The 26012-nt window shown below is 46.6% G+C and overlaps 1 protein-coding gene across 5 annotated transcripts in view; it reads right to left on the bottom strand.

Annotated features, from left to right (window-relative positions):
* FHOD3 (formin homology 2 domain containing 3) overlaps positions 1-26012 on the bottom strand; it is a 484314-nt gene that overhangs the window by 23355 nt on the left and 434947 nt on the right. For all 5 annotated transcript variants that reach the window (XM_062201570.1, XM_062201571.1, XM_062201573.1 and 2 more), the window contains 5 exons: positions 16402-16584; positions 15597-15716; positions 14394-14555; positions 9310-9500; positions 3463-3655 (listed from right to left, as the gene is read on the bottom strand). In XM_062201570.1, coding sequence (XP_062057554.1) covers positions 3463-3655; positions 9310-9500; positions 14394-14555; positions 15597-15716; positions 16402-16584 — 849 coding nt within the window. The remainder of the gene's footprint in view (positions 1-3462; positions 3656-9309; positions 9501-14393; positions 14556-15596; positions 15717-16401; positions 16585-26012) is intronic.

The following is a 26012-nucleotide window of genomic DNA, read 5'->3' as shown; positions in this document are numbered from 1 at the left end:
ATTCCCTCTTTACAAAGGGGAAGCTGGGGCTGAGGCAGGGTGAGGGTTTCAGCCAGGAGGCCGACTGCCCCCCAATGTGAAAGTCCTGGAGTTTTCACTTCTGGGCTCAGTGGCACCAGGAAGGGCCACAGCTGCTGTGTGACCTTCTCTATGCCACCGTTCGTTCCAGCACCAGTTTTGCAAGAGGAGTTAGTTTCACAGCGACCCTTAGCTGGGAGGACCTCGAGGTTAGAAGAAAGGAACCCCTCTGCATACCAGAAACAGGGAAAGAAGCAGAGGGAGACACACCCAAGGCTGGTCCAGGCGACCGTAACAACACAGGGTGGTCAGGGCTGACCCTGCGACTTCTGGTCTCTCTTTCATTGCTACCGCTTCCCTGTTCCTTTATTCAACACCAAAATTAGAAGTGACTCACTATGGGCTATTTCTCTAAAATCTTCCACTTCCAACATTCAGGGGATCCAAAACCCACGACTTCTGGTCTGCTTTTGTTTTCAGTTGCTTAAGTTGGGTATGGGTGACTCTCTAACCAGAGGTGACACAGCTGAGAGAGAGCTTGTCTTTTGTTAGATAATTGTCCCTGGTATCTGTGACAGATGGGTCCCAGGACTCTCAGAGACACCGAAATCCAAGGATGCTCCAGTGCCTTAAACAGCATAGTTTAGCATAGAACCTACACACAAGCTCCCAATGTAATTTAAATCACCTTGAGATTATAATACTTAATATAATTGAAAGCTATATAAATAGTTGTGATGCTGTATTGTTGAGGGAGTAATGACAAGGCAAAAACTCTGGACATTTTCAACACAGCTGCAATTTTTTTCAAATATTTTTGATCTGTGGTGGAATCCACAGATACATAGGGTCAGCTGCATTCACGTCTTTCTTTGGTGCACCCAAGGAGCATTTACTAACCAAGAGGAAAAGTTACAATATCCTGGTCTTCCAGCAGGTGGCAGGCTTTCTACTCAAATAATGCCTCCGACCACTGAAAAACGTGAACTAGTAGCCCACAAGCCTAACTTTTAACGGGAATTTAAGTATTTTTAAAGTCAAACCCTAGAAACATTTACCTCTGTCTATAACTATGAAAAGCTGCATGTTTTCAGGGAAGCACAGAATTTAAAAATTAGTGGGATCTGTAAAAAAAATTCTCAAGAATTTGGCAAGAAATTTTGATGTGTCTTCCTAACTATAAGCACATTGGGCTTGGACTTTTCACCCTCCAGTGTGTCGCATTTCCACTAAAATAAAACCCTGGAATGAAATGTGGGCCACAGTTTGCCCAAGTGGATTCAATTTGCCGCCCAAGTCACTGTCCTCCCAGAGGGTGAACACCCCTCCCATTGAACCCAGCCTGCAGGAGAGGAGACAGATGTCTCTCAGCTGTGGCGATGGCACCAGACCCACAGAGGGGCTGCAGAGGGGGCTCTTCCCAGAGAAAGGGGGCCAAGCACTCCCTTTCAAGGAAACGAGAGGTTGGGGCGGAGGCAGAAGGTAGGGGATTCATCGGTCCTCGGTTCTCTTCAGAACTGTCCTAAAATCACAACAGCATTTCTAGGTTAATGCACCCAGTTTCCACGTGGGGGTCAGACCCTTCAGGAATGTGGACTCCTGCGAGAGCAGGGCCCATGTGCCTTCTGTTTGGACAGCCGCATGCATGCACACATCTGGCCACAGAAAGCAGCTTCCATGAGCTCTTCCAAGTGAATTTTCTGCCTCGCCCAACCTCTACTTGAAGTCAGTTGAGTCTTATAAGTGACGCACCCTCCCCCACGATGCCACTCCCCAGGGCTTCAATCTTCCTCATTCCACTCCGGGTATCACCGAGAGCCCATGTGCCACTCAGATACATGCACCGATGGAGGAAGCACATAGACACCAATCTAAATGATGAAAAGAACCACACTGAAGGGATCTTCAGTAGGCTTTAATCCATCAGTATGGAAAGAAACTGTTCTCCCTGAGTGAGTCCAAGTAAGACTGCATAGTACGTCGGCCGTGTGGAGCCATAGCTTAAGCTGTCACTTGTTAGGCTGGCATCCTGGATCAGAGCAGGGGTTCAGGACTTGGCTGCTCCACTTCTGACCCAGCTCCGTGCCAATGAACCTTAGAAGGCAACGGAAGATGGATCAGTATTTGGCCCATGCCACCCATGTGGGAGACCAGGATAGAGTTCCTGGCTCTAGGCTTTAGCCTGGCCCAGCCCCTACCTGTTGCAGTCATTTGGAGAGTGAACCAATGGGTGAAAGTTCTTTCTCTGTCTCTCTCTCTCTCTCTCTCTCCCTCCCTCCCTCCCTCCCTCCTCTGTGTGTGTGTGTGTGTGTGTGTGTCAATTTTTCAAATAAACAAATAATAAAAAAAAGAACAATATGTAGTGAGCAAAAGAGAAGTCCCAAAAAGCTTCCCTTCTGCCTGGAACAGGCTTATCACCCACTAACAATGGACAAGAGATCTGCCCCTTTCTGTCCCAGGCACCTTCACACAGCCTCTACTCACTGAGCAAGTGCCATTTGAACACCCTGTGCACCCAGGGCCTGGGTAGGCTTGTGGTTGAGGTGGGGAGATGAAGGAAGTGGGGGGTGGACCCCAAAGTGCAGCAGGGACACTGCTGCTGGACTCACAAACTCTGGATTCTCTTCCCACCTGCTGTTCTGTGACTCCAGGGACCGTCAAAAGCCTGTCGGACTCTGTCTTCCAACAATCACATGAGTTCGTCTACTAAGACGCCCCCAGTTGGGTGGCTCACGTATTGAGTGATGGGTTATACAGCACTGTTTGCAATGATTAGAGTTCTGAGTCAATTCCACACCAGTACAGTTCCTTTAGTGGAAATTTTCCTTTTCTCATCCAATGTTTCTCATATCGCAGGGTTGACAGGGAACTAAGCATTTGGTGTCATTCACATGGTACAACGTGCCCCTGCAAGCTACTTGCTCCTGCACCAACACATGCTCTCCCTCACTTTCCATATACAGCAGACATCTACAGAATCAGAGGCGAGGCAGCTGGAGAACAGAATCCGGGACCAGCGCTGTGGCACAGTAGGCTGTCTCTACTTGCGGCACTGGCATTCCATATGGGTGCCAATTCGTGTCCCAGCTGCTCCTCTTCCAATCTAGCTTCCTGTTAATGGCCTAGGAAAGCAGCAGAAGTTGGCCCCAGTGCTTGGGCCCCTGCACCCACATGGGAGACCTGGAGAAGCTCCTGGCTTCGGATGGGCCCACCTCTGGCCATTGCAGCCATTGGGGAGTGAACCAGCGATGGAAGACCTTTCTCTCTGTCTCTCCCTCTCTATGTCTCTCCCTCTTTCTGTCTATAACTCTGTGTCTCAAATTAAAGGGAAAAAAAATGGATTGTTTCTTGTTGGAAGAAAAAGGGCAGAGCTTGCACACTGGGGAGGCCTGACGGCTGTGCTTTCACAACAGGTGCCCTGGAGACAGAGCTCGCGAGACTTACGTCCGTGATCATCTTCCCTCTGGTCTTGTTTCTCTCCCTGTGGGTGGCCCGTTTCTGTTTCTGCTGCAGAACCCTCTCCCTGGTGGTGCGGTACTCCAGCGCAAACTCACTGATGGTCCTGCAGAACTTGGTTATGTTCACCTCCCGAATCGCGTACGGGGGATGGCCCATGAAGAGCAGGAAGGAGTGGAACCTGCAAGGCAAAAGCAGTGACAGCAATGACTTCGGTGTTCAGGAACAAAGATGCACCATCCAAAACCTTTCTGTAAGACACTGGGAGCCAGATGCTGCTTTTCATTCCTGGGGCTTTGAGTTTCCAGAGTCTTCTGCAGGGAAAATGCAAACAGAAGTCAAGTTCAACTCTCTCCCTCCCTGACGGAGGTTATGGGTAGGTGGTGGGATTTCACTGGGTTGCCTTTTCTTTCTGCTTCTCTGTATTTTAACAGTCATCTGAGATGGAGCTATACACTTTTATAAGAAAAATGAGAAAGCACTACTTTAAGGAAATATCATACAGTTTCTAGATTATAGAAGAATTGAATAGGAATAAAGAAATGTTGCTTAGAAATTCCTTCCATGAATACTTGGAGTAGATATGAACACACTATGAAAAACAATAACTGATGGTTTGTAAATACATGCATATGAAGTTTTCTCTGAGTAAATATTTTGAAACATCTTCTGGCGCCAGTACATACAATCTTAATTAGGAAACAGTAAATAAGTAGAAACAGTTTTTTTCAACTATTTAATTTATAATCTAAAAATTGTTAATTCCATTTGTTTAAAAATTATATGGGAAATTATATGGAAAAATAAGTACCAAAGTTTAGTAACCAGGACATCAGAAAGAAGATACTGGGAATCAAGGGAAAACCTGTGTGGACCAAACAGTATGACCCAAATGATACCCAGCCTTTCGTTTTTAATCACACTGATTTGTACAATTTGGAGATAGTGTATTCTTCTTCACAAGAAGGATAAGCCTATCTTAAAGTAAAGAGGACTTGGCCAGCGCCGCGGCTCAATAGGCTAATCCTTCATCTGCGGCGCTGGCACACCAGGTTCTAGTCCCAGTTGGGGCGCCGGATTCTGTCCCGGTTGCCCCTCTTCCAGGCCAGCTCTCTGCTGTGGCCCGGTAAGGCAGTGGAGGATGGCCCAAGTGCTTGGGCCCTGCACCCGCATGGGAGACCAGGAGAAGCACCTGGCTCCTGGCTTCAGATCAGCGCAGTACGCTGGCCGCAGCACGCCGACCACAGAGGCCATTGGAGGGTGAACCAATGGTAAAAGGAAGACCTTTCTCTCTGTCTCTCTCTCTCTCTCACTGTCCAATCTGCCTGTCAAAAAAAAAGAAAAAAAAAGAAAAAAGAAAAAAAAAGTAAAGAGGGCTTAAAATGCTAATTAAAAATATAAAGCTCTTAGCAGAAAACATAAATCTCTTCTAGACTTTGGATTAGATTTTTTAAACAAAAAAAAAAATGATACCAAAAATATAAGCAACCAAAGGAGGGAAAAATGGACAAATAAGACCTTATTAAATGGTACAAATTATGAAATTGTGCTTCAAAGAACATTATCAAGAGTGAAAAGACAATCTAGAGAATGGGAGAAAATATTTGGCAATTATACAGCGAGTATATCCAGAATATACAGAGAATTTTACAAGGCAACACTAAAACAGCAAATAAAAAATGGGCAAAGGAACAAGAGACATTTATCCTAAAAAGAAATGCAAATACCAAAGAAGCACATGGTCAGATACTCCACAGCATCAGTCGTTAGGGGAACGCAAGCCCAAACCACAGGGAGATACCACTGCATACCCACTGTGGTGGCTGTGATCAAAAGTGAGCCCGAGCTCACGCCAGGAGGGATGTGGAGACCCTGGGGTTCTCGTGCAGCACTGGCAGGAACACAGCATGGCTCAGCGGCCTAGGGAAGCAGTCTGGCAGTCCCTCAAAGAGCTAACCAGAGAGTTACTGTATGATGACCTAGCAGTTCTGCTTCAAAACAATCACAGATATGCACACAAAATATACACAAAATTCACAGCAACATCATTTATAATAGAAAGTAGAAACAGACTAAATGTCCATTAACGGAGAAGCGGATAGATGTAGTGCACATCCACACCAAGGCCTGGCCCAGCAACCCAGACTTCAACTCTCAGGGACTGCAGATACATTGGAGTCCTGCTTGGTCCTTGAACGAGCCTGCCTCAGGTGCCCTGGGTAGTGTGCAGGAGACCCCGGAGCGCCGCAGAGGAGCTGGGGGCAGGGGCAAGGGTGCCACTCCAGCAGGGCCCACCACAGCCTGACGAGTCACCGATTCCAATTGTTCCCTAGGCCCAGAGAGCTCCACTACAGAGAGCTGCATGGATGGCTCGCGCTCATTCTGCAGTCTCTACCCAGGTGCCAAGCCTTCCCTGACCACTCTATGTAAAACAACACCTGCTTGTCACTCTCTAGCCTATCTATGGCCTTACTTTTTCTTCCTGGCTCTTTCTGCCATCTGACATAATATACTGGCTATATGACATGAGAATGGGATTGGAGGGGTAATATACCATATCCATTTCTTTTATCGCTGCTCAAGATCTGCGTGTAGGAAGAAAGAATGAGACACTCTAGCAGCTCACAGCGAGGTGACAATACATCAACCCTCCCCATCTCCTTTCATGCATTCCTTATCCTCTACTTCCGAGAGATTTGGCTTTACACAGAGATCTGGCACACTTTACATAGACATTGGAAATATAATCCAATCGTATATTTTGCAAACAAGGGGAATAACAAGCAGTGAAACAAATATATCTGAAAAAAAGATTCCGCTCTACCTTTGACAAAAGGGAGTCACCATGCCTTCCTTCAGAGCAAAGAGGGTGTGACTTCGTGGAAACAAAATACTGAAGGGACTTTTGTTATTGACTTTGCAAATTTTAGAAGACAGGACATGCAGTTATGGAGGGGTTGGTTCCCTTCACAGGCAGCAGAGCTCAGGCCAAATGGCTTTGATGTGTTCCATCATCTGCCCTTGGACTGACTCAAGTGTGCCACTGGGGTGGGGGCTGGGGAAGTCTGGTCCAGCCTGGAGAGGGAGGCACTTTGGGGTAATGATGTGCCAATCTGTTTCCTTATATCCTGCCTGCCTCTTCCCAGGTGTGTTCTGCAGGCTTCCCAGGAAGGCATCTTTCCCCACAAGCCTCACCTTCTCCCTCTCTCCAGTGCCACCCTGAGTATGACAACTGTGGGTGTGACCACATCCACAAAGTGGGGTTAGGCTATCAGGGCAGCAGGACAAAACCAAAGGTTAAAATGCATCTCTGGATGTTCCTCCCAAAGTTTTCTTAGCCAGGCAACATTTTTGAAAGCCAGACCCTACCTGAAGAGACAGTACACAGCTACCTGCGACTTTCTGAAGTCTTGTATTTAGGCTGATCCATGGGATGAGGAAGATTCTACTGGTTATCAGCTATAAGGCCCTGAGCGAGGATCCTTCTCCTTTCTGGGTCTCAGATATCCCAGCAGTCCTGGGCTTTACTCCTGGGGGATGTCAGTGGGAAGGGGAGAGGAAAGAGAAGCACAGAAGGGTATTCCTGCTAGAATCAGTTATGCTCATGAGGTTCCTGCTAAAGCCTTCGTTTGAAGCCTTGGTTCTATGGTTTAGATGCTTTGGACTGGCCACACCTGGCACCCTCCCGTTTAGCCATGACTCTTTTACTACTTACCACAGCTACAGTGAGTTTCCAGCTTGTCTTGGCTGTCCTCACTGGGATGGCCAAAACTGAGCAGACAGGAATTTGGGTCAGGCAGGAGCAACCATATTCCAAGGACCCGCTTACCAAGGGGAATGGGGCAAGCAGAACAAATACATCACGGCTTAAGCAATAGACTAGTATATCATCTGGGATAAAATGGTTAATGTAAGCAGGAACAATAGTTTTGTAAGACTTTCATAAAATTGCTTCAGTTTCGGGGCATTCCAAATGGAAACTAATTGTTTATTTTTTCAGTTTGTTTGGGTTTTTCAAGTTGGGAATGGCTTACATCATACAAAACATGTAGAGTCAAAGCAGCTCGCATTCCTTGCCTCCCCTTCCTAATTACGTTAAAAGCATATATACTTTGATGTCTGCAAGAAGTCAGATGCAGTTTCCTATAAGATCTTCCTACTCAGAGCATTGTTGGAAAGTCTAGATGTAGTACAGTTAGGGGGCTTTATAGTTGAATAATTAAATTCCCAAAGGACTGCTTAATAGACAGCTGTCAATCCAGAAGGAAGATTCTATTCCTCATCTCTGTCCTGTTCAATATTTTTTTAAAAGATTTTTGTTTATTTGACAGGTAGAGTTACAGACAGTGAGAGAGAGAGAGAGAAAGGTCTTCCTTCCGTTGGTTCACTCCCCAAATGGCCACCATGGCCAGAGCTACGTCAATCCGAAGCCAGGAGCCAGGAGCTTCTTTCCTGGTCTCCCATGTGGGTGCAGGGCCCAAGCACTTGGGCCGTCCTCCACTGCCCTCCTGGGCCACAGCAGAGAGCTGGCCTGGAAGAGGAGCAACCGGGACTAGAACCCGGCACCCATATGGGATGCTGGTGCCGCAGGCAGAGGATTAACCAAGTGAGCCACGGTGCCAGCCCCCCTGTTCAACATTTAACCACTACCACCACCTGCTTTTCTCAACGTCTGGATCAAGACCCAGGAATAGCAAATGAAACAAGCTTGTGGAGGGCACATGCAAGTAAGAGAATTTATTTTTTAAGGTTCTACATGGGCTTAAAGAAGGTGAAAGAAAAGAGGAAAGAAGAAAGGGGAGGAGAGAGAGAGGGAGGGGAGAGGGGACCCTATAACTGTGTTAGGGGATGAAGCCAAGGAGAAGAAAGCAGTGGCCCACAGCAGGAGAAGCCCTGGCCTGGGAAGTTGCAAAACCTGGTTCTAGCATGATGTTGCCACCATTCACTTGTAGGCAAACCTGGGAAAGCCACAGGGCCAATCTGGACCCCCGCCAACTTCCCGGTGAGCAGAGCAAGGTCTGACCCAGCACTGCTGACTCCAGCCTCCTCTTGGTGCCTGTGACTCAGAAGGCTGGAGCAGAGGACTGCACTTGGGGCAGGGCCCAGATGTCATTCAGGCAGAGCGTGTCATGGAGCAGCCCCTGACGAACCCACGACCAAGGTGGGCACTTGGTGCAGCAGTGAGAATGCCACTTGCGATACCCACATCCCTTAACACGCTGCCTGGGGTTGGGTCCCAGCTCAGCTGCTGATTCAAGCTTCCTGCTAACATGCACCCTGGAAGGCAGCAAATTATGACTCAAGGGGTTGGGTGGTTGCCACCACATAGGAGAAGACCTGGACTGAGCTCGGGCTTTCAGTTTTGACTTCAGCCAGCCCTGGCTGAATGTCTCTCGCTCCCTATCAAATAAACAAACAAATAAATAATCTATGCCTGGAAGGTCCTCGGGGCAGACTTCAGATCAGACACCTTTTCTAATAAGTGGGCTTCCTTGTCATGGGTGTGATTTCTACAAATTAAAGAGTTCAAGCCCACATGGGACAGCAGGTTAATTTGTCAGAGATTTTAATAGATGCAAATCTTCATCAATGGAATTTTTGGATCAACTGATCTCTGAGATTCCTTCCAATGTCAAGATTCAATGATGTTATATTATTATGCATATTATACTATACATAATTGAGGCTGTTAAAAGTCTCTACCACTAATACACTTGCCATATACCAAGAATACACAAGAAAATTCTGTAAATTTAACCCTCATACCTCAGTTTCTGGACTATTTTCAACATATCATTGTACAAGATGTGTCCATCTGCTCCCTAGTCTACTTACCTGTTAATTATCCTCCTGTGGACAATCTTTAAAATTATAATTCGCTCTGCACAATCTTTCAGGAACTCGGACATCCGCTGTTTTAAAACTGGTTTCATTTCATGTTTTGCAATTGCCTTGAGGTGATCCCATGAAGCTTTGCATCTTCTCTCCATCTGACACAAATTATCCTGAAGTTGATCAAAGTCAACCTGAAAATCAGAAGGAGAACTTTGCCAATGTGCTGAAACCACTGGACACCAACCTGAACCGGGAGACCAAACTGCCTCTGGGAAGCAACAAACAGCAGAATCAAATTCACATCTTGAAACACAAACATATTTATGGCCCCCAAATTATCCACATGTGGCCTGCTCATTATCTTGACATCAAATCATTTAGTGATAAAACTGTTCTCCAAAAGAACCCGATACACAAGTCACCTTCTTTTTTGCCATATTTGGAAAGAAATCCTAGGAAGGTCTTTGGGAACTGTAATTAAAACATGGTATCAAGGGTCTTTAGTACAAGATGAACCAAATAGAGATCTCATAAAATTTTTCTTGTTTGTCAGAGATGTTATTTCACTTAAAGTTGAGGAAGACACCATGGTTATATACAGATGGCCCTGCTATGCCAGGGCCAGCTAATGGGCAGCCCACTTCTCTTCACAATAATCTCTCTTAGAATTCATACGGCACATTGTTTTATGCATTCACCCACTTGCTCATTCAACCAACACTTGTGGACCTACCAGTATACACTAGTTCCGATCAGGTACTAGGAACACAAAGACCAATGCTGAGGGAGACCAAACTCTTATTCTTGGGGAGACACATCATATAGACAGGTGACCCCCAGGACATTGAAGGAAGTATGGCATCCACCAGGGGTATGTGTGTGTGTGTGTGTGTGTGTGGTGGGGGGGTGGGTCACACATGAGGTCTGGCCTGCAGATGTAAGCCATTCAGGCAAAGAATGGAAGTGAAGAGGCACCCACTGTGTATTCAGCGATGTGCAAACAATTGGGATGAAACAAGGTTCTTAAGGTGATTGCCTGATGGAATTTCTAGATTAAAAATTATGTGGATTAGAGAGTTTTTCAGTTGTGAAAAATACGCATGAGGGCTACATTTATGAAAGGGAGGCGTGGGATAGAGAAAGAGATGGAGGAGGCTGGGAGGAGATGAGGAGAGGGAAACAGACAAACCAATGGGTGAGCTGAGGGATGGGACTAAGGTGTATGGAGAGTAATGGTGGGAAAGGGCAAGGTCAGGGCAAAGTCAGAAGAGCAAGAGCAGGTGCATGGGTGTGAGAAACCACTGCTTCAGTGCCAATGACCATGGTCATGAAAGCAGAGGCTGGAGGGGAAAGCTCAGAGAAGGCTCCTTGGAGTGACCTCAAACCTGCAGCTTCACCCTCAGAAGGACAACAGAAGGGATCAAGTCAACAAAGACAGATTCTGGGAACAGACCTGTGGCAGCCAACAGGAAGAGGACATGCTGAGCCCAGGGAGGCCGGGAGCCAGGGAAGACCTAACCTGTTGGGCCGGCGCCATGGCTCACTTGGCTAATCCTCCGCCTGCGGCGCTGGCACCCTGGGTTCTAGTCCTGGTTGGGGTGCCGGATTCTGTCTCAGTTGCTCCTCTTTCAGTCCAGCTCTCTGCTGTGGCCTGGGAAGGCAGTGGAGGATGGCCCAATGCACCCGCATGGGAGACTAGGAGGAAGCACCTGGCTCCTGGCTTTGGATCGGCGCAGTGCGCTGGCCGTAGCGGCCATTTAGGGGGTGAACCAACAGAAGGAAGACCTTTCTCTCTCTCTCTCACTGTCTAACTCTGGCTGTCAAAAAACAAAACAAAACAAACAAAAAACCCCCAAAAAACCAACAATAACAACAACAGCAAAAAAACCTAACCTGTTCTGCATTTCTTGGGGCTCCAGAGCAAAAAACAAGGGCAGGTTCAGGCAATTCTGTTCAGCAGAGGGTTCATGGCGCGTGAGAGAAAAACAGTTGTCCTGAAATCAAAGGACTTTTAGGTCCAGGTAGAAAAGTCTTTACTTTCTTAAGACACATGGAACTGAGAAAAAAAATACATGTGACCTACAGCTAACAAAGAAATGCAGACTGAGTGAAGAAGGACTGAAGAGGTCAGAGTAAGATTAGGAAAGGATCCAGGAGACCTGGGACTGACAAGTAGCATCCAGGAGGCTGTTGGCCAAGGCAAGCTACCCTGAATGCACGCACAAGCCTAACCACGACTTTTTGGATCTGTCCTTGGATGCAGCTGGCAGCTCTGTGACCCACAGCAAAATAACCTCAACCCAGCTCACACATGCACTGAGCAGCTCTGTGCTCTCTGACCAGGCAATGCTTGACTGGCACAGCAGTGGGCACAGGGCAGGCAGGCAGACACCAGGCAGGAGCTCATTTTTGGGGCAGGGAAGGGGAAGAGTCCACTGTGACCCCCTGGGTGGTGGCAGAAGATAGCAGCTGTGCTGCCATTAGAAGCCGGGTGGGGAGCCTTGTTCTAGAAGCCCTGTGCTGTTGAGCTCAATGCAACTTCCTGGAAGGGGCCAGGAGGGCTCCCTCAGCTGTACCTGCCCCACCCAGCCCGAGAGGGCACTGTGGAAAACTAGGCGACAGACATGATCAGAGTCTTCACAACTACCTCAAACCCTCAGATTCTGTTAGCAACCCTCTGCCCCAGTCACAAGTCAGGTAGGCACAGCGAACACATTGAGGGAAATCTCAGGAGCGCACCTGGGACAGAATTATCCATGGACAATCTTTTTCACTATGTTATGGGCTGAACCATATTACCCAAAACTGTTAAGCTGGAGTTCCAACCCCTGCACCTCACAATGTGACCTTAGTTATAAATCGGTCATTGCAGATGTAGTTGAGTTCACAGGAAGTCACAGTGGAGTAGACAGACCCTACGCTAAATGATTGACGTCCTTATAAGAAAGAGAAATGTGGACGTAAACACATAGGGAGAGCACCATGGGAGATGCAGGCAGGCATTGGGATGATGGCCAGGAATCCACCAGAAGCTAAGACCAAGACATGGAACACATTTTCCCTCAGAAGGAACCAATGCTGCTGACACTCAGATCTCAGACTCCGGCCTCTCAAACCTTGGGCCAACAAGTTTCTGTTGTTCTGAGCTACTCAGTTTAGAGTTCTGTTATAGCAGCTGGGGAACTAACACGTGGCTGGTAGATGATTTGGTCCCCAGTGGTAGAAAACAAACAGGGGAAATAGGAGGAAGAAGAGCCTACCCCGTCATCTGCTGTCACTCCAGGAATTTCACTGAAATCTGAATTAACTGGTCAGCACACTGTGCAAGCCTGTGAACTGTTCACACCCTAGCCCATCTCGGCTGGCCCCTATGGGACACAGTTTTCTTGCTGATGCCAAAGCACCCAGTCCTTGGGGGTCACAGTGATGAGGCCCAAAGTGTGACGGCAGGAGATAAAGAAGGCAGCTGGGCTGGGTTTTCCTGAAGCTTATTTTGTACTTGTCTGCACAGAAGGGCCCCTCATCCCACCCAAGCACTCCAAAAGGCTTTGGGAGTAAGTGTTAGAAGAGGTGGTAGATGCGCTCCTGGCCTCCTGCTGCAAGTCACAGGGGATCAGGGTCAGCAGCCACCTGTAGTAATGGCCAAAGTCCATGGGAAGAGGCCATTGCAGCTTTCAATTGTGCAGCCAACCCATAGGTGAGGAAAAGTTATGTAGCTACTAGTTAACTAATAACTGAACCTCCAGGAAGCTTTTTGGGAAAGGACTGATACTAAGGCAGGCCCAGGGGAGTCACTGGGGGCAAGATTCCCAAGCCAGAGTCGCTTCTGCTAGAAGCAGGCGCCAACTGGGGAATGCCCTGGGTTAAAACCAAAGGGTCTAGTATGAAGAGCAAACCGATTGGTACTGGGTAGTTATGGAAATGGGGCCACCATGATGGTGAGCCAGGCAGATTTTGTCTTAAGCAGAGTTGCTCTTGATACAACTGTCCCAGACACAGGCATTCCAAGCAGCTATTGGCTTCGGTTCAGTACTAAAGCCATATTTGTAAAGACCTCAACACAGTGACCATCACAAAGGAACCCAGGAAAAGCACTCATTAAAGAGGATTCTGTGTTCTAAGAAGCCCTCCGTCAGCTCTCCGAGTCAGGGGTCACTGGCTAAGCCTCAAGGCAGGTCCACTGTCAGGCCAGCTCAAGACCCCCTGCCTGTATTCCTAGCAGCTGCTGACCTGCGGCTCCTGAGGCAGGTGAAGGAAGCTCCTGGCCACCAAGTCCCCCAAGGATCCAGTCCCATAGGAGAAGCAGAGAGAGGGAGAGCTCCCCTCCCCCACCTCTTCTCACCTCTGTGCACCCTCCCCCCTCTTCTCACATGGATTCCAGAGCACGCAGCCTGGGCTGTGTTTCCCAGGAGGTCCCTCCACACTGGCCCAGCTCTGGCATATCTGAGATTCCTGCGGGGCTGTTCAGCCTCCTGCACTAAAAGTCTGCATGTGAGTGCCATCTAATAAACTGTAGCTCCTGAAGATATTACCTCTGCACTCACTCGATGGGCCAGCAGCACGGAGGCCAATGCTATATATCATTTACAGCCCTATAAAAACATCCTCTGTGCAAGATCACAGAGAAGGCTGCGCTGTGGGGAGCAGGGCCGGGTGTGGCCCATTTCCTGGCTCCACACCTCACTGCCAGGTCCTGCTGATGTCTTGAGGGGAGCAATATCACCCTTTTCGCCACCTTTGCCCTCCTAAAACAAACTGTGCAGTTTTAACATTCTAGAGAACACAGCCTGATGAGTAACATCACTCAGCAGTGAACATGGGAGCTTGGACCAGCATGGCAGACTTGCCTTACATACCTCAGCCGGAAAGAATCTAATGGAGAAACAGAGATGGGAAAAAGATCTGCAAAGTTCACTGGGAATGGCATGGCACACGTCATATTCAAAACGCTAAAGCAGAGAAGTGAGGCAGCCCTTGACCGTGTCACTGAATAGAGTGGGTGTTCCTCAGAGACAGCTGACACAGATCCGGTAGCCAAAGCCGAGGAGAGGCTGGCCCCATGGTATCAGTGGACGTGGACGTACCTTGGCTGACCTGGTGATGGCTCCGATCTCCGAGTACAGATCGGAGCTGTCTGGAAAGTTCTCCACCACCATGGTGCACACGTGGTGGAGAAGTGACTGCTTGTGCACGGTGTCTTTGACTTCTGGAACCTTCTCGAGGTAGCTTAACTCAAATGCTTTGGCCTGTTGGGTGAACATTAAATAAAAGATGGGAAGGATGAGTTTCACGCAGGCTCTTAGAACATCACACGCGGTTAGAATCAGTGTTGGCTGCAGGAGCCTGGCATTTAGTTTGTCTGTGACTGAAGCATTCCACACAACTCAGCTGACCACACATGGGCCAGCCGCACTGAGAATGAAGGGGCCTCTGGTCCTTTCCCCCCAGGGCCCCAAGCCACACCCACAGCCCATCCTTCAACCAGGGGGCTATGGGACAGGGTCTCTGACCTGCATATGTCTGTAGCTGCCTTCTTTCTCTGCCCCCAGCTTATCTACTTCCTGGCCAAAGCTAGATGAAACAATTTCTTTTTCAGTATCAGAATGTGTATAAGCACAAATATTTGTATGATAAGCTCTGGGGAGGGGGTAACTGGGATAGATGAAAACTCTTCAATGTCATTATTGAAAGTAGCCACTCTTCATAAGGAATAGTGCATGCTTTTCTAAGGTTTCTTTTTTTTTTTTTTTTTTTTTGACAGGCAGAGTGGATAGTGAGAGAGACAGAGAGAAAGGTCTTCCTTTGCCATTGGTTCACCCTCCAATGGCCGCCGCGGCTGGCGCGCTGCACCGCGCTGATCCCAAGGCAGGAGCCAGGTGCTTATCCTGGTCTCCCATGGGGTGCAGGGCCCAAGCACTTGGGCCATCCTCCACTGCACTCCCGGGCCACAGCAGAGAGCTGGCCTGGAAGAGGGGCAACCGGGACAGAATCCAGTGCCCTGACCAGGATTAGAACCCGTTGTGCTGGCGCCGCAAGGCGGAGGATTAGCCTGTTGAGCCATGGCGCCGGCCCTCTAAGGTTTCTTATTTACATCAAGATGTGAGTTCATATAAAGAGGCCCTGATATGTTAAGGACAAAATGACTTCTGGATTTCCAACAAGACATATTTATTTATGAGTTATTTATGCGACTGTGCTTTGTGGAGCGAGGCACAGCTTCCATCAGCAAATGACAGGCAGGGATCTTGTGACAAGGGAGGCAGGAGGACTGACGGGGGAAGACTCACATTAGTTCCATTTAGAAAGTTCCCAATGGCCAGGAGAGTAGACAGGATGAAGCCCAAGGTTTTATTGTTCTCCAACTGGTCTATGCCTTCCTTCAGGTCCAAAAGTGGTTCTGCTACTTCCTTTCCATAAAAAAAAAAAAAAAAGATAAAGGATGATAAAGAATGCACAGTTTGACTTTACTCTGTCCTTTGTCACTTGGGTGTGCCACAAGGTAATAAGCAGAGTTCTCAGCAGCACAAGCCAATCCCAGGTGACAGCCACGTGCTCCTAGGTATGAAAAGGCACCCAAAAGCGGCAGGAGGGGCTATCCCCAGTCTCCACAGGGGAGACCAATGGGGGCTTGTGCTGGGTGAGACATACTCTGTCTTCACCCTTTCCTGCCTGGGTCCCACGCAGGACCTGCAGGTCCTTCCGTCCTCACTTGCCCCTGACCATGGCTAACTTCTAGGACTCCACCCCCACCCCATGCTCCATCACCATCCAGAGCTCAGCTTTCTCTTTGTCTTTCTTCCTCCCTACAAGTGACACTGGAAACTGTGGCCTCACTGTCCCCGGACCACTGCAGCCTCCTAACCTCTGCTCTGGGCACTCTGTGGCTTGCCGCCTCCTAGCCTGAGCCCCTCACTAGATGTCCACCAGCCTCTTACTACCTGCTGCTTTTCAACTCCCACTCGCCATGCTTCTAGCCTGTCCCACAGCCTCACGGTCTCCATCTCTCCTTCCCTCCCAGTCTTCACCAATGACAAACTGGCTTTCTCAGCCCCGGGGACGTGGGGTTAGCTACGTCTCTTATTAAGTGCATACCTTCTCCGTGGTTTCATAATCCATTTTGAACGCCCAGAGGTGGAGCCGAGCGGAGAGCTCGCTGATGGAGGACAGCGTGAGGAGGAACTGCTCTGCACTGCCCAATGGCACTTCGGGGTTAGCCAGTTGAGCTTCCTGAATTTTCTGCTTCTCCTCTTCAGTGGGAATCATCGTTAGAATTTTCTGGAAAGAAGAGATGCTATAGTGTAACCTCCTTTAAGGGGACCCTACCCCACTCCTTTATGTTTTCAGATTCATATTATAGGAGATTCTGTTGTCTTTTTTATTATATACACAAGTGTAATATGATAAACTAAATGCACTTTAAGCAGCTTGGCCCAGATATTCGGTGTCTCACATGTGAAGGTCATTCTATGCAAGAAAGGGGGATGAGAGAGAGATGAGAAAAGGTGAAAGATAGAGACTGGCAAACAACTCCCTGTTCCCTAGGAACAGAGTAAAGCATGTTATGAATGTGTGCTTTGTAGCACTTCTCACTGATTGATTTAAAAGTTACCAAAGTGAACCATCTTCAAATAACTCAGCACGCCTTTTTATACATGACAAGTTAAAATTTCAGTTATTTTAACTGTATTCCAAAACACAGAGAAATTTGAGCACTTTAAATAAAAATGAATACATATCTGATTGAGGAAAAAAGGATAACAGTGTTTATATACACTAATGCCTAAATAATAATCCAAAAAAAGACACCTTTTTACTTTTATGTGGTTCTGGTAGAAAAATCAATGATGGAAGGCAGAGGAAACAAAAAAGCTTCAGAATGGTTGATTCTTGTAGGTTCAAATTCCCTGGTGATTCCATTTTAAGAGGAGGTAAAAATGCCCACTTTGTGGCACTCCATACACAACAGCATATATGGTAAAATATCATTTATTTTCCTCATTTCTTCATCTCTCCCACCCAAGTGCAGAAACAGCCATTGTGCTATGGTACTTTGTAATGTATGTGGACTCAGGGATTCTCATTGGCTTTGCTCGCTACCAGGGTCTGGCCTCTGAGCAGAGTAGGAAGGAGTTCTGGTTATGGGAGACATGAGTAAACACACCTGGCCGTGTCTACCCCAATGAAGGCAGCTCCACACTCAGCTCAGCCTGAGTGCAGCAGCCATCTGAGGACTCTGGAGGGGAGAGTGCCAGGTGGGCTGGGGACCAAGGCTAGAATGGCAGCGCACAATTAACCTGGTGGCAAGTAACCACGTTTTCCTTGGTAGTCTCACCTTGGGCTCAAAGTATTTTAAAACCTGGAAGAGGGTGTCAGATGCAGGCAGGGAACCCTGCAGTCTGGACTTGAGTGGGAAAGGGTCCTCCTGCAGCAGGGGCCAGCAGGAGAGAACCTTCCTCTCCACCTGCTACAGTGGGGCCCCAAGAGGGTGAGGCAAATCCCCACTGCTTTTATTCTCGGTCTTCCTTTGGCTTGGCTACAGACATGGGCACAATCACAGACAGTGTATGGGAATGTACAGTTACTAAAGCCCTGGCATTCAGCCAGAGGAGAGAAGGCAGAGTCCCAGGGAACTGGCAAGTTCCAGGAGGTCATGGAAAAGGGAGAGCTTGGCAAAGCAAATACAGGAAAATGTTTACCAACTTCTAAGCACTGCCCTCGCTTTCCCCAGCTGCTCATGTGTCAATTCAGCCCTCAAAAGCCCATCAAAGACTGAGAAATGACGGAAGGCAGTTTCTGTCCTCTTTGAAAACTGAGCTGACACTGGAACCAGAAGGCAGACAGAATCTGTGGACTGAACCCAAACAGGGAAGGAACAACCCCGACCAGACTTCAGAATCACCCTGAGACAAAAACCAGACAGAGAGGACAAGAAAACTATAGATCAAAATCACTGATGAACATAGTATTAAAGTGCTTAGCAAAATATGTCAAATGCATAAATAAATGGCCATATATTAAGATACATGAACACAACAAAACCGCAAACATATTATAATCATAACCAGGATCAAATGGGGTTTAGTCTGGGGACGCCAATTGGCTTAATATGCAGAAAAGCAATCAATCTAATTAACCTACCAGAGTAACAATCTGAACAAGAAAAATCCAAGTAATGATTTCAATTGGTGAAGACAAAAATTTTTGGTAACGCTTTGTATCTATTTGTGACAAGAAAAAAAAGAAAGAACAACTCTTGGCAACCTAGCAGTAGTAGGGAACTCCCTCCATCTGATAAATGGCACCTAAAGACGCCCTGCAGCTCACAGTCCTCCAAGACCAGGAAGAATATGTGCACTTTTACTATTCCCATTTAACACTGTGTTGAGGGATGGCGTTGTGGCATAGCGAGTTAAACTGCTACCTGTAACACTGGAATCCCACATGGGTAGCGGTTCGTGCCCTGGCTGCTCCACTTCCAATCCAGCTCCCTGATGATAGCCTGAGAAAGGCAGCGGAAGATGGCCCAAGTGCTTGGGTCCCTGCACCCGAGGTGGAGACCTGTATCAAACTCCTGGCTCCTGGCTTCAGCCTGGCTGAGCCCTGGCTGTTATAGCCATCTGGAGAGTGAACCAGCAGATGGAAGATCTCAATCTCTCTCTGTCTCTCCCTCTCTATCTGCAACTCTTGATTTTCAAATAAATAAATAAATCTTAAAAAAAAAACCGTATGTAGCTTCTAGTCCAGCACATTAAAATAAAAGACATTCATACTGGAAAACAAAAAAGTGCTCATATCCACAGATGACAATATGGCTTACATAAAGAGATTATATGGTATCTACAAAAAATTCTGAAACAAAAAGTGAGTTTAACAATGTTGAATTATATAAAGTTATAAAAATTTTATTTCTATAAATTGATAGAAAACTAATTTTTATTTTTGATTTTTAAAATTATATTTGAAATGCAAAGAGAAATAGAGACAGTCAGGGAGAGACCTTCCATCTGCTGGATCATTCCCTAGATGGCTCCAACAGCTAAGGCTGAGCCAAGTCAAAGCCAGGAGCCTGGAACACAATCTGGGTCTCCCGAGTGGATGCCACAGGTCTAGGAACTAGAGCCATCATCTGCTGCCTCCCAGGTGTACATTAGCAGAAAGACAGAATGGAGATTGGAGCTGGGACTCAAATCAGATCCTCTGATATCAGATGAGGACATTCGAGCAGCATTTTAACTGCTGTGCCAAATGCCCACTCCATGAACTAAAATCTTTTTAAATGCTATTTCAGTGAAACCCACAGGTAACAGACCACATGTAAGATCTGTGTGCTGGAAACTAGAAAATGCTGATAAAAGCAAGCAAATAAGATCTAAACAAATGGAGAGGCACAGTGTGCTCGTGAATTCAAAGACTTCATACAGTCATGATTAATTTTTATTTTCCCCAAATTTGCCCATAGATTTATCTCAATTACAACAAGAGTTTTGTAGCAACATGACTGTTTTTTACATACAGACAAGATGACTTAAAAGTTATGGCAAGGGGTCAACATTGCGGCACAGGGGTTAGGCCACTGCTTGCAACTCATCAGCCCATATTGGAGCACCAGTTTGAGTCCTGGCTACTCTGTTTCTCATCCAACTTCCTGCTAGTGAGCCTGGGAAAGCAGCGGATGATGACCCAAGTACTTGGCCCCCTGCTACCTATGTGGGAGATCTGTAAGGAATTTCTGGCTCCTGGCTGTGGCCTGGACCAGCCTTGACTGTTTTGGCCACTTTGGGAAGGAAGCAGTGGATGGAAAATCTTCCCATCTGTTTCTCCCTCTCTGTCATTCTGCCTTTCAAATAAATACATCATTTAAAAATAAATAAAAGTTTTAGAGAATTAGAACAATCCCAAATATACATGTATGTACAAAAATAACCTTGGGAGTAGGCATCTAGCCTAGCAGGTAAGATACATAGGTCCCAGTGACAGTACATGGATTAGATACCCAGCTCCTGTACCTGATTCCATATTCCTGCCAATACAGACCCTGGGAGGCAGCTGTGATACCATCAATAATTGGATTCCTGTCATCCACGTGCAAGAGAACAAGACTATATTCCAAGCTCCCAGCTCTGGCCCTAGCTGTCATGGGCATTTGGGGAATGAACCATCAGAAGGGACCTCTCTTTTTGTCTGCTTGCCTTTCTCCCTTTCTCTCTCTCTAAAGAAAAAAATTAATTCATTTTTAAAAAAGAACCTTAGAGGAATCACAGTGCCTTTAAGAACTATAAAAGCACAGCAATTAGAACAGAGTGTCATTGGCAAAGCGATAAACAAAAACTGATCAGGACAAAATAGACAGTCTAGAAATAAGACAAATGAACATAGCCCACTGATTTTGACAAAGGTAAAAGGCAATTCAAAGGAGAAAGGGTAATATTTTTACCAAATTATATCAGAACAACTGGCCTCCATATGCAAAGAAATGAACCTCAATTTGTTCCTTACACCTGAAACATAAACTCAAAATGGATCACAGGTCAAAAAGTGAAATAAAACACTACAAAACTTTAATATTATTTTTCTTAGAAATCTATTTTATGTACTTGAAGGGCAGAGTTACAGAGAGGGAGAGACTGAAGGGAGATCTTCTCTTTACTGGTTCACTCCCCAGATGGCTGCAATAGCCAGGGCTGGGCCTGGTCAAAGCCAAGAGCCAGGAGTTTCAGTCGGATCTCCCAAACTGGGTTCAGGGACCAAAGGACTTGGACCATCTTCTGCTCTCTTCCTAGGTGCGTTAACAGGGAGCTGAATCAGAAGTGGAGCAGCTGGGACACAAACCAGCATCCATATAGGATGCCAGCATTGCAGGTTGTGGCTTAACTCACTATGCCACAATGCCTCCTCCAGATTTATTTACTGTAAAACTTTTAGAAAGAAACAGAAGAGAAAATATTTGTGGGGCTAGCATTGTGATATAGCAGGTAAAGCTGCTGCCTATAATTCCATTTGCCATGAATATTTGGCTGTTCCCTCACATTCAGTGTTGCAGTCAGAGCAAAGTGGCAGAAGATGCAACTCAGAGCCCTTAGGAACCTCCCATTTCCACTTTCACCTCATCGTGGCTCAAACACTGAGGCTATCTGGGTAGAATCTGAGAATCAGGAGGTATTTAGTGACAGTGACTCAGGCTTGCCCTCTGTCTGTCCACACAGAGGGCATGAAAAATAACCAAAGGGGCCCACACTGGGGCACAGCGGGTTAAACTGCCACCTGCAATACTGCCATCATTATCTGAACCAGTTGAGTCCCAGCTGCCCTGCTTCCAATCTAATTTGCCTGAGAGGCCAGCAGATGATAGCCCAAGTACTTGGGTTCCCGCCACCCACATGGAAGACCCAGATGGAGCTCCCGGCTTCTGTTTTCAGACTGGCCCAGCTCAGGCTCTTGCCAACCATCTGGGGAGTAAACCAGTGGAAGGAAGCTCTCTCTCTTCCCGTTTCTCCCTCTCTGTCACTGCCTTTCAAATATATGTCTATATACATATATATAGAATTTAAAATAACCAAAATAACTCAAGCAGATATTGCTTCTTTAAAAGCTTCCATGATTTAAACTCAACTAATTTTCAAAATGAAAAGTCAACTAAAATTTAAAATTTAACTTCCTTAATACTTAAATTGTTCTAGGCATGCAGGACAAGAATTCTGAAAAAAAAAAAAAAAAAAAAAAAAAAAAAAAGAAAGTTGTCAATACTTTTTTACAACATTTAGGAGGCATTTTCCTGCAATGGTTTTGGTTGCATTACTACTCAGAGAAAGTAATCAAACATTCTTACTTTTGTTTTTCACTTCTCTAATTTAAACCATTTGTTCACTGTTGAAGATTTATGACATTGCCATCTGTCACTTTATTTCACTTTATTCTTTACACATCACTGACAATAAAAATACCTGCAGACAGTGGAATGGCTGGTCACAGCCTCCTCCTCTAACTTACGGCCCTACCTTCCCGTGAAGAGGCATCCCCAGTTTGTTCTTCCACGTTAGATTTGGTGGCGATTGTATGATCACCATTGGGTTCCGCAGCAAAACAAGCATCAAACAAGACCAAAGCATGACAACCTCAGCACTTTGTGCTTCCTCCAAGAAAAACCACTGTAAGTGCAGTTGCTTTTGTATTTGAAATTATATTTTAGAGAAAAATGAAGAAATCTCCTTTTTTTTAAATGGACACAAATGCTATCAGGTTTGCTATGTCATTTATGTAGAGATGAGACTACAATGAGTAACTACATGGATTTGTGGGTTTTGAACAGAATCCTGGCTACAGCTTTGGGTAAGAATCTACCAGAAGCATTTTGGCGACAACAGCACAAAGTTGGAGCACTCAGGATTGGGCCTGGTTTGGTACAACTTGCATATTCTCATGAGAAATTGCCTTTTTATACATGTACTTATTTTTCAGAAGCAACTTTTTTTTAAAACTACTTTGCAGGGGTAGGGATCCTTTTTTTTTTTTTTTTTTGCCAAGGGCCATTTGGATATTTATAGAATCATTTGCAGACCATAGAAATTCATCAACTTAAACATTAGCCTTCCATAGATTTGTGGACTTTCAAATCCTGCAGTTGCCTTGCTAGGACCAGATCAAATGATTTTGTGGGCCTTCTACAACCAGTGAGCTGGATGTTCCCCTTTCCTATCTGTGAGTCTCTTATGCTCATGACCACTTATTAAGGCCTGCTGGGACAGAAATGACTGCATTGGGGCTGGTGCTGTGGCACATCTGGTTAAGGCCCCAGTCCGCTGTGCTGGCATCCCATGTGGATACCGGTTCAAGTCCTGGTTGCTCCACTTCCTATCCAGCTCTCTGTTATAGCCTGGGAAAGCAGTGAAAGATGGCCCAGGTCTCTAGGCCCCTGCACCCGCGTGGGTGGCCTGGAAGAGGCTTTTGGCTCCTGGCTTCACGTCAGTGCAGCCATCTGGGGAGTGAACCAGTGGATGGAAGACCTTTCTCCCTCTCTCTGCCTCTGTGTCTCTATAACTCTGCCTTTCAAAAACATGAAAAAATATTTATATAAAAAAGAAAGAAATTACTGCATCCAACTCATAGAATGATTTTCTTGAAGCCAGGATGCATCAACAAAGGCTGAGCTGGAGAACCACCCAGGGATGCTCCTCCCCTCCTGGCACCAGCTCCACAGATCACGGGAATTCAACCACAAATGCAAAATTCACATCACTGCTGCATCCTATCATCAGAATATTCTAGTTCCTTGGCATTTTTGAGCCAACTGCAACTCCAGTACCTGCAGACAGGCCTGGCACAACATAACCTACTTGAAAAGATGCTGCAAGGAAGGGCAGTAAGCCCAAGTAGCATTCCACACTGCAGTGCCCAAGTTTGATTCCCAGTTCTGGCTCCTGATTTCGGCTGCCTGCCAATGCAGACCCTGGGAGGCAGCGACGATGGCTCAAGTAGGTTTCTGTCACCGATGTGGGAGATCTTGGTTGTATTTCTGGCTCCTGGGTTTCACCTGGCCTTTGTAAACATCTGTAGAGTGAACCAGCAGATGGGAATTCTCTCTCTTTCCCTCCCAAATAAAGAAATAAAAAAACAATTAAGGGAAAAATATGTTGTAGTTTTGTATACATGGACAAAGGAAACTTTATTTCCTAGGCTACTGACAGGCCTGACAGCCAAGCAACGTGTCATTGGGACTGTTCAATGGTGCTACCTTCAGGGTAGCCAAACATTAAAAATTAGAAAAGAGGGAAAAAAGAAAATATTTTTATACTTCCATTTGTGATGATCTGATGACATTTTATTTGGGAAAGTATTATTCATGCTGAGAGATAGCCCCAAAAATCATTTCCTAAAGTTTAACACTCTTACAAAAAATTATTTCCTTAATGAAGTTAACTATTCTAAGAGGTTGCATGACAAACCCAGATACATACCATTGGGTTGCTAAGCATAGCCAGAGATAGCATTTAAAATATCCTAATTACGTTTAGGTACACAGAGCTTTCAAATGGCTCTATTACACTGTGGTGCCACGCTACACTGCCCACAACCCAGAAGCAGACGTTTTGGCTAAAGGCCCTTTTGGTGCAAGTTGGAAATCTTATTAGCAAAGATCTGTATGTACAGACTGCCATCTCTTCTCGGTCTTGATTTAACTCTTGAACAACAAGCTGGGAGAATGAGTTTGGGTACTGGTTCAAACAGATCTAGACATCCGTGTCCCCTGGGTCTCTGAGACCCATGGCCAGAGGTGGCAGGTGATGACGGAGCACCCTGGATTCCACATTCCCTAAGAGGGCGCTCTCCCAGACTGAGTCGCTGAGGAACACATACACAGCCTTTAGATCAAGGGCCCCCAGGGTCCATCTGACAATGTTTGGAGACATTTTTTGGTGGTGGGAGCAGGATAAGTGCTAGTGGCACCCAGAAGGTAGTGGCCAGGATGCTGAACATCCTACAATGGACAAAAATTGTATAACCCAAAATGTCAATAGTATTGAGGTTGAGAAACCCTGATTTAGATGAAAACAAAACAAAAAAGGTACCTCCCAGTGTTGCTACAATGAATGTATTGAGGACTTGTGACACAATGAAGTGTCGGTCAGGTTGACTAGTGTTTTCTATGGCTGTGTCTCCTCACTTCAATTGTTCTGTACAGAAGCTGCTCCTGGGTGGAAAGCCATAGGCAGCTGCATAAAGGCACTGCATTGCTACCTGCATGCTTCTCACTCCCCTTTTGGATTCCCTGCTACTGCTTTGCACAAACCGAGACCTGAGGGTCTCTCCTGGGCCAGCCATCCCCAAAGCCCACAACTTGCCTGGAAGACGTGGGCCCTTGAGCTCATATTTTCTCCCTCTCTCCCCTCTCTCTCCCCCTCCCCCTCCCTCTCCCTCTTTTCTCTGGCTTGTGAACTTGGGCACAGACTAATGTTGGAACTCTTTTTTTTTTTTTTTTTTTTTTTTACAGTCAGAGTGGACAGTGAGAGAGACAGAGAGAAAGGTCTTCCTTTGCCGTTGGTTCACCCTCCAATGGCCGCTGCGGCCGGCGCACCACACTGATCTGATGGCAGGAGCCAGGTGCTTCTCCTGGTCTCCCATGGGGTGCAGGGCCCAAGGACTTGGGCCATCCTCCACTGCACTCCCAGGCCACAGCAGAGAGCTGGCCTGGAAGAGGGGCAACCGGGACAGAATCCGGTGCCCCGACCGGGACTAGAACCCGGTGTGCCGGCGCCACAAGGCAGAGGATTAGCCTGTTGAGCCACGGCGCTGGCCGGAACTCACTCTTCATCTCTACAACAGGGAGTCTCATTGTAGGTATCCTGGAAGCTTTTGATGAGAATCTGTACAGCTCTACCTGGTGCCTTGCCCACAGTAGGAAGCCTACGGAAGCCAGCCTGAGTGCCATGTTGCGATTCCTGGAAGTGCTGGAATTATTGGTGCTATCATTATTCCATTCGGGATCAAAAGGATGCTCAACTGGAAACCAGTCAGACAGGGACAAAGAATAATTAGGCTCATTCTAAACTCAGTAAATTACCATATCTGAAACTTTCCCCACCTGGGGAGAGCAACATTTCAGGAAAGAACAAAGGAAAAACCCAAAGGAATCCATCTCTCCTGGTGGACTTTCAAGTTCTCATGACAAAGAGGGGAAATATTTTTAAAAGGAAAATTGGTCATTTTTT

This window comes from Lepus europaeus, chromosome 9, assembly GCF_033115175.1.
Source record: "Lepus europaeus isolate LE1 chromosome 9, mLepTim1.pri, whole genome shotgun sequence".
In the NCBI taxonomy this organism is placed as follows: domain Eukaryota; kingdom Metazoa; phylum Chordata; class Mammalia; order Lagomorpha; family Leporidae; genus Lepus; species Lepus europaeus.
The sequence above is the reverse complement of the archived record's forward strand: the minus strand, read 5'-3'. Positions and strand labels throughout refer to the sequence as shown.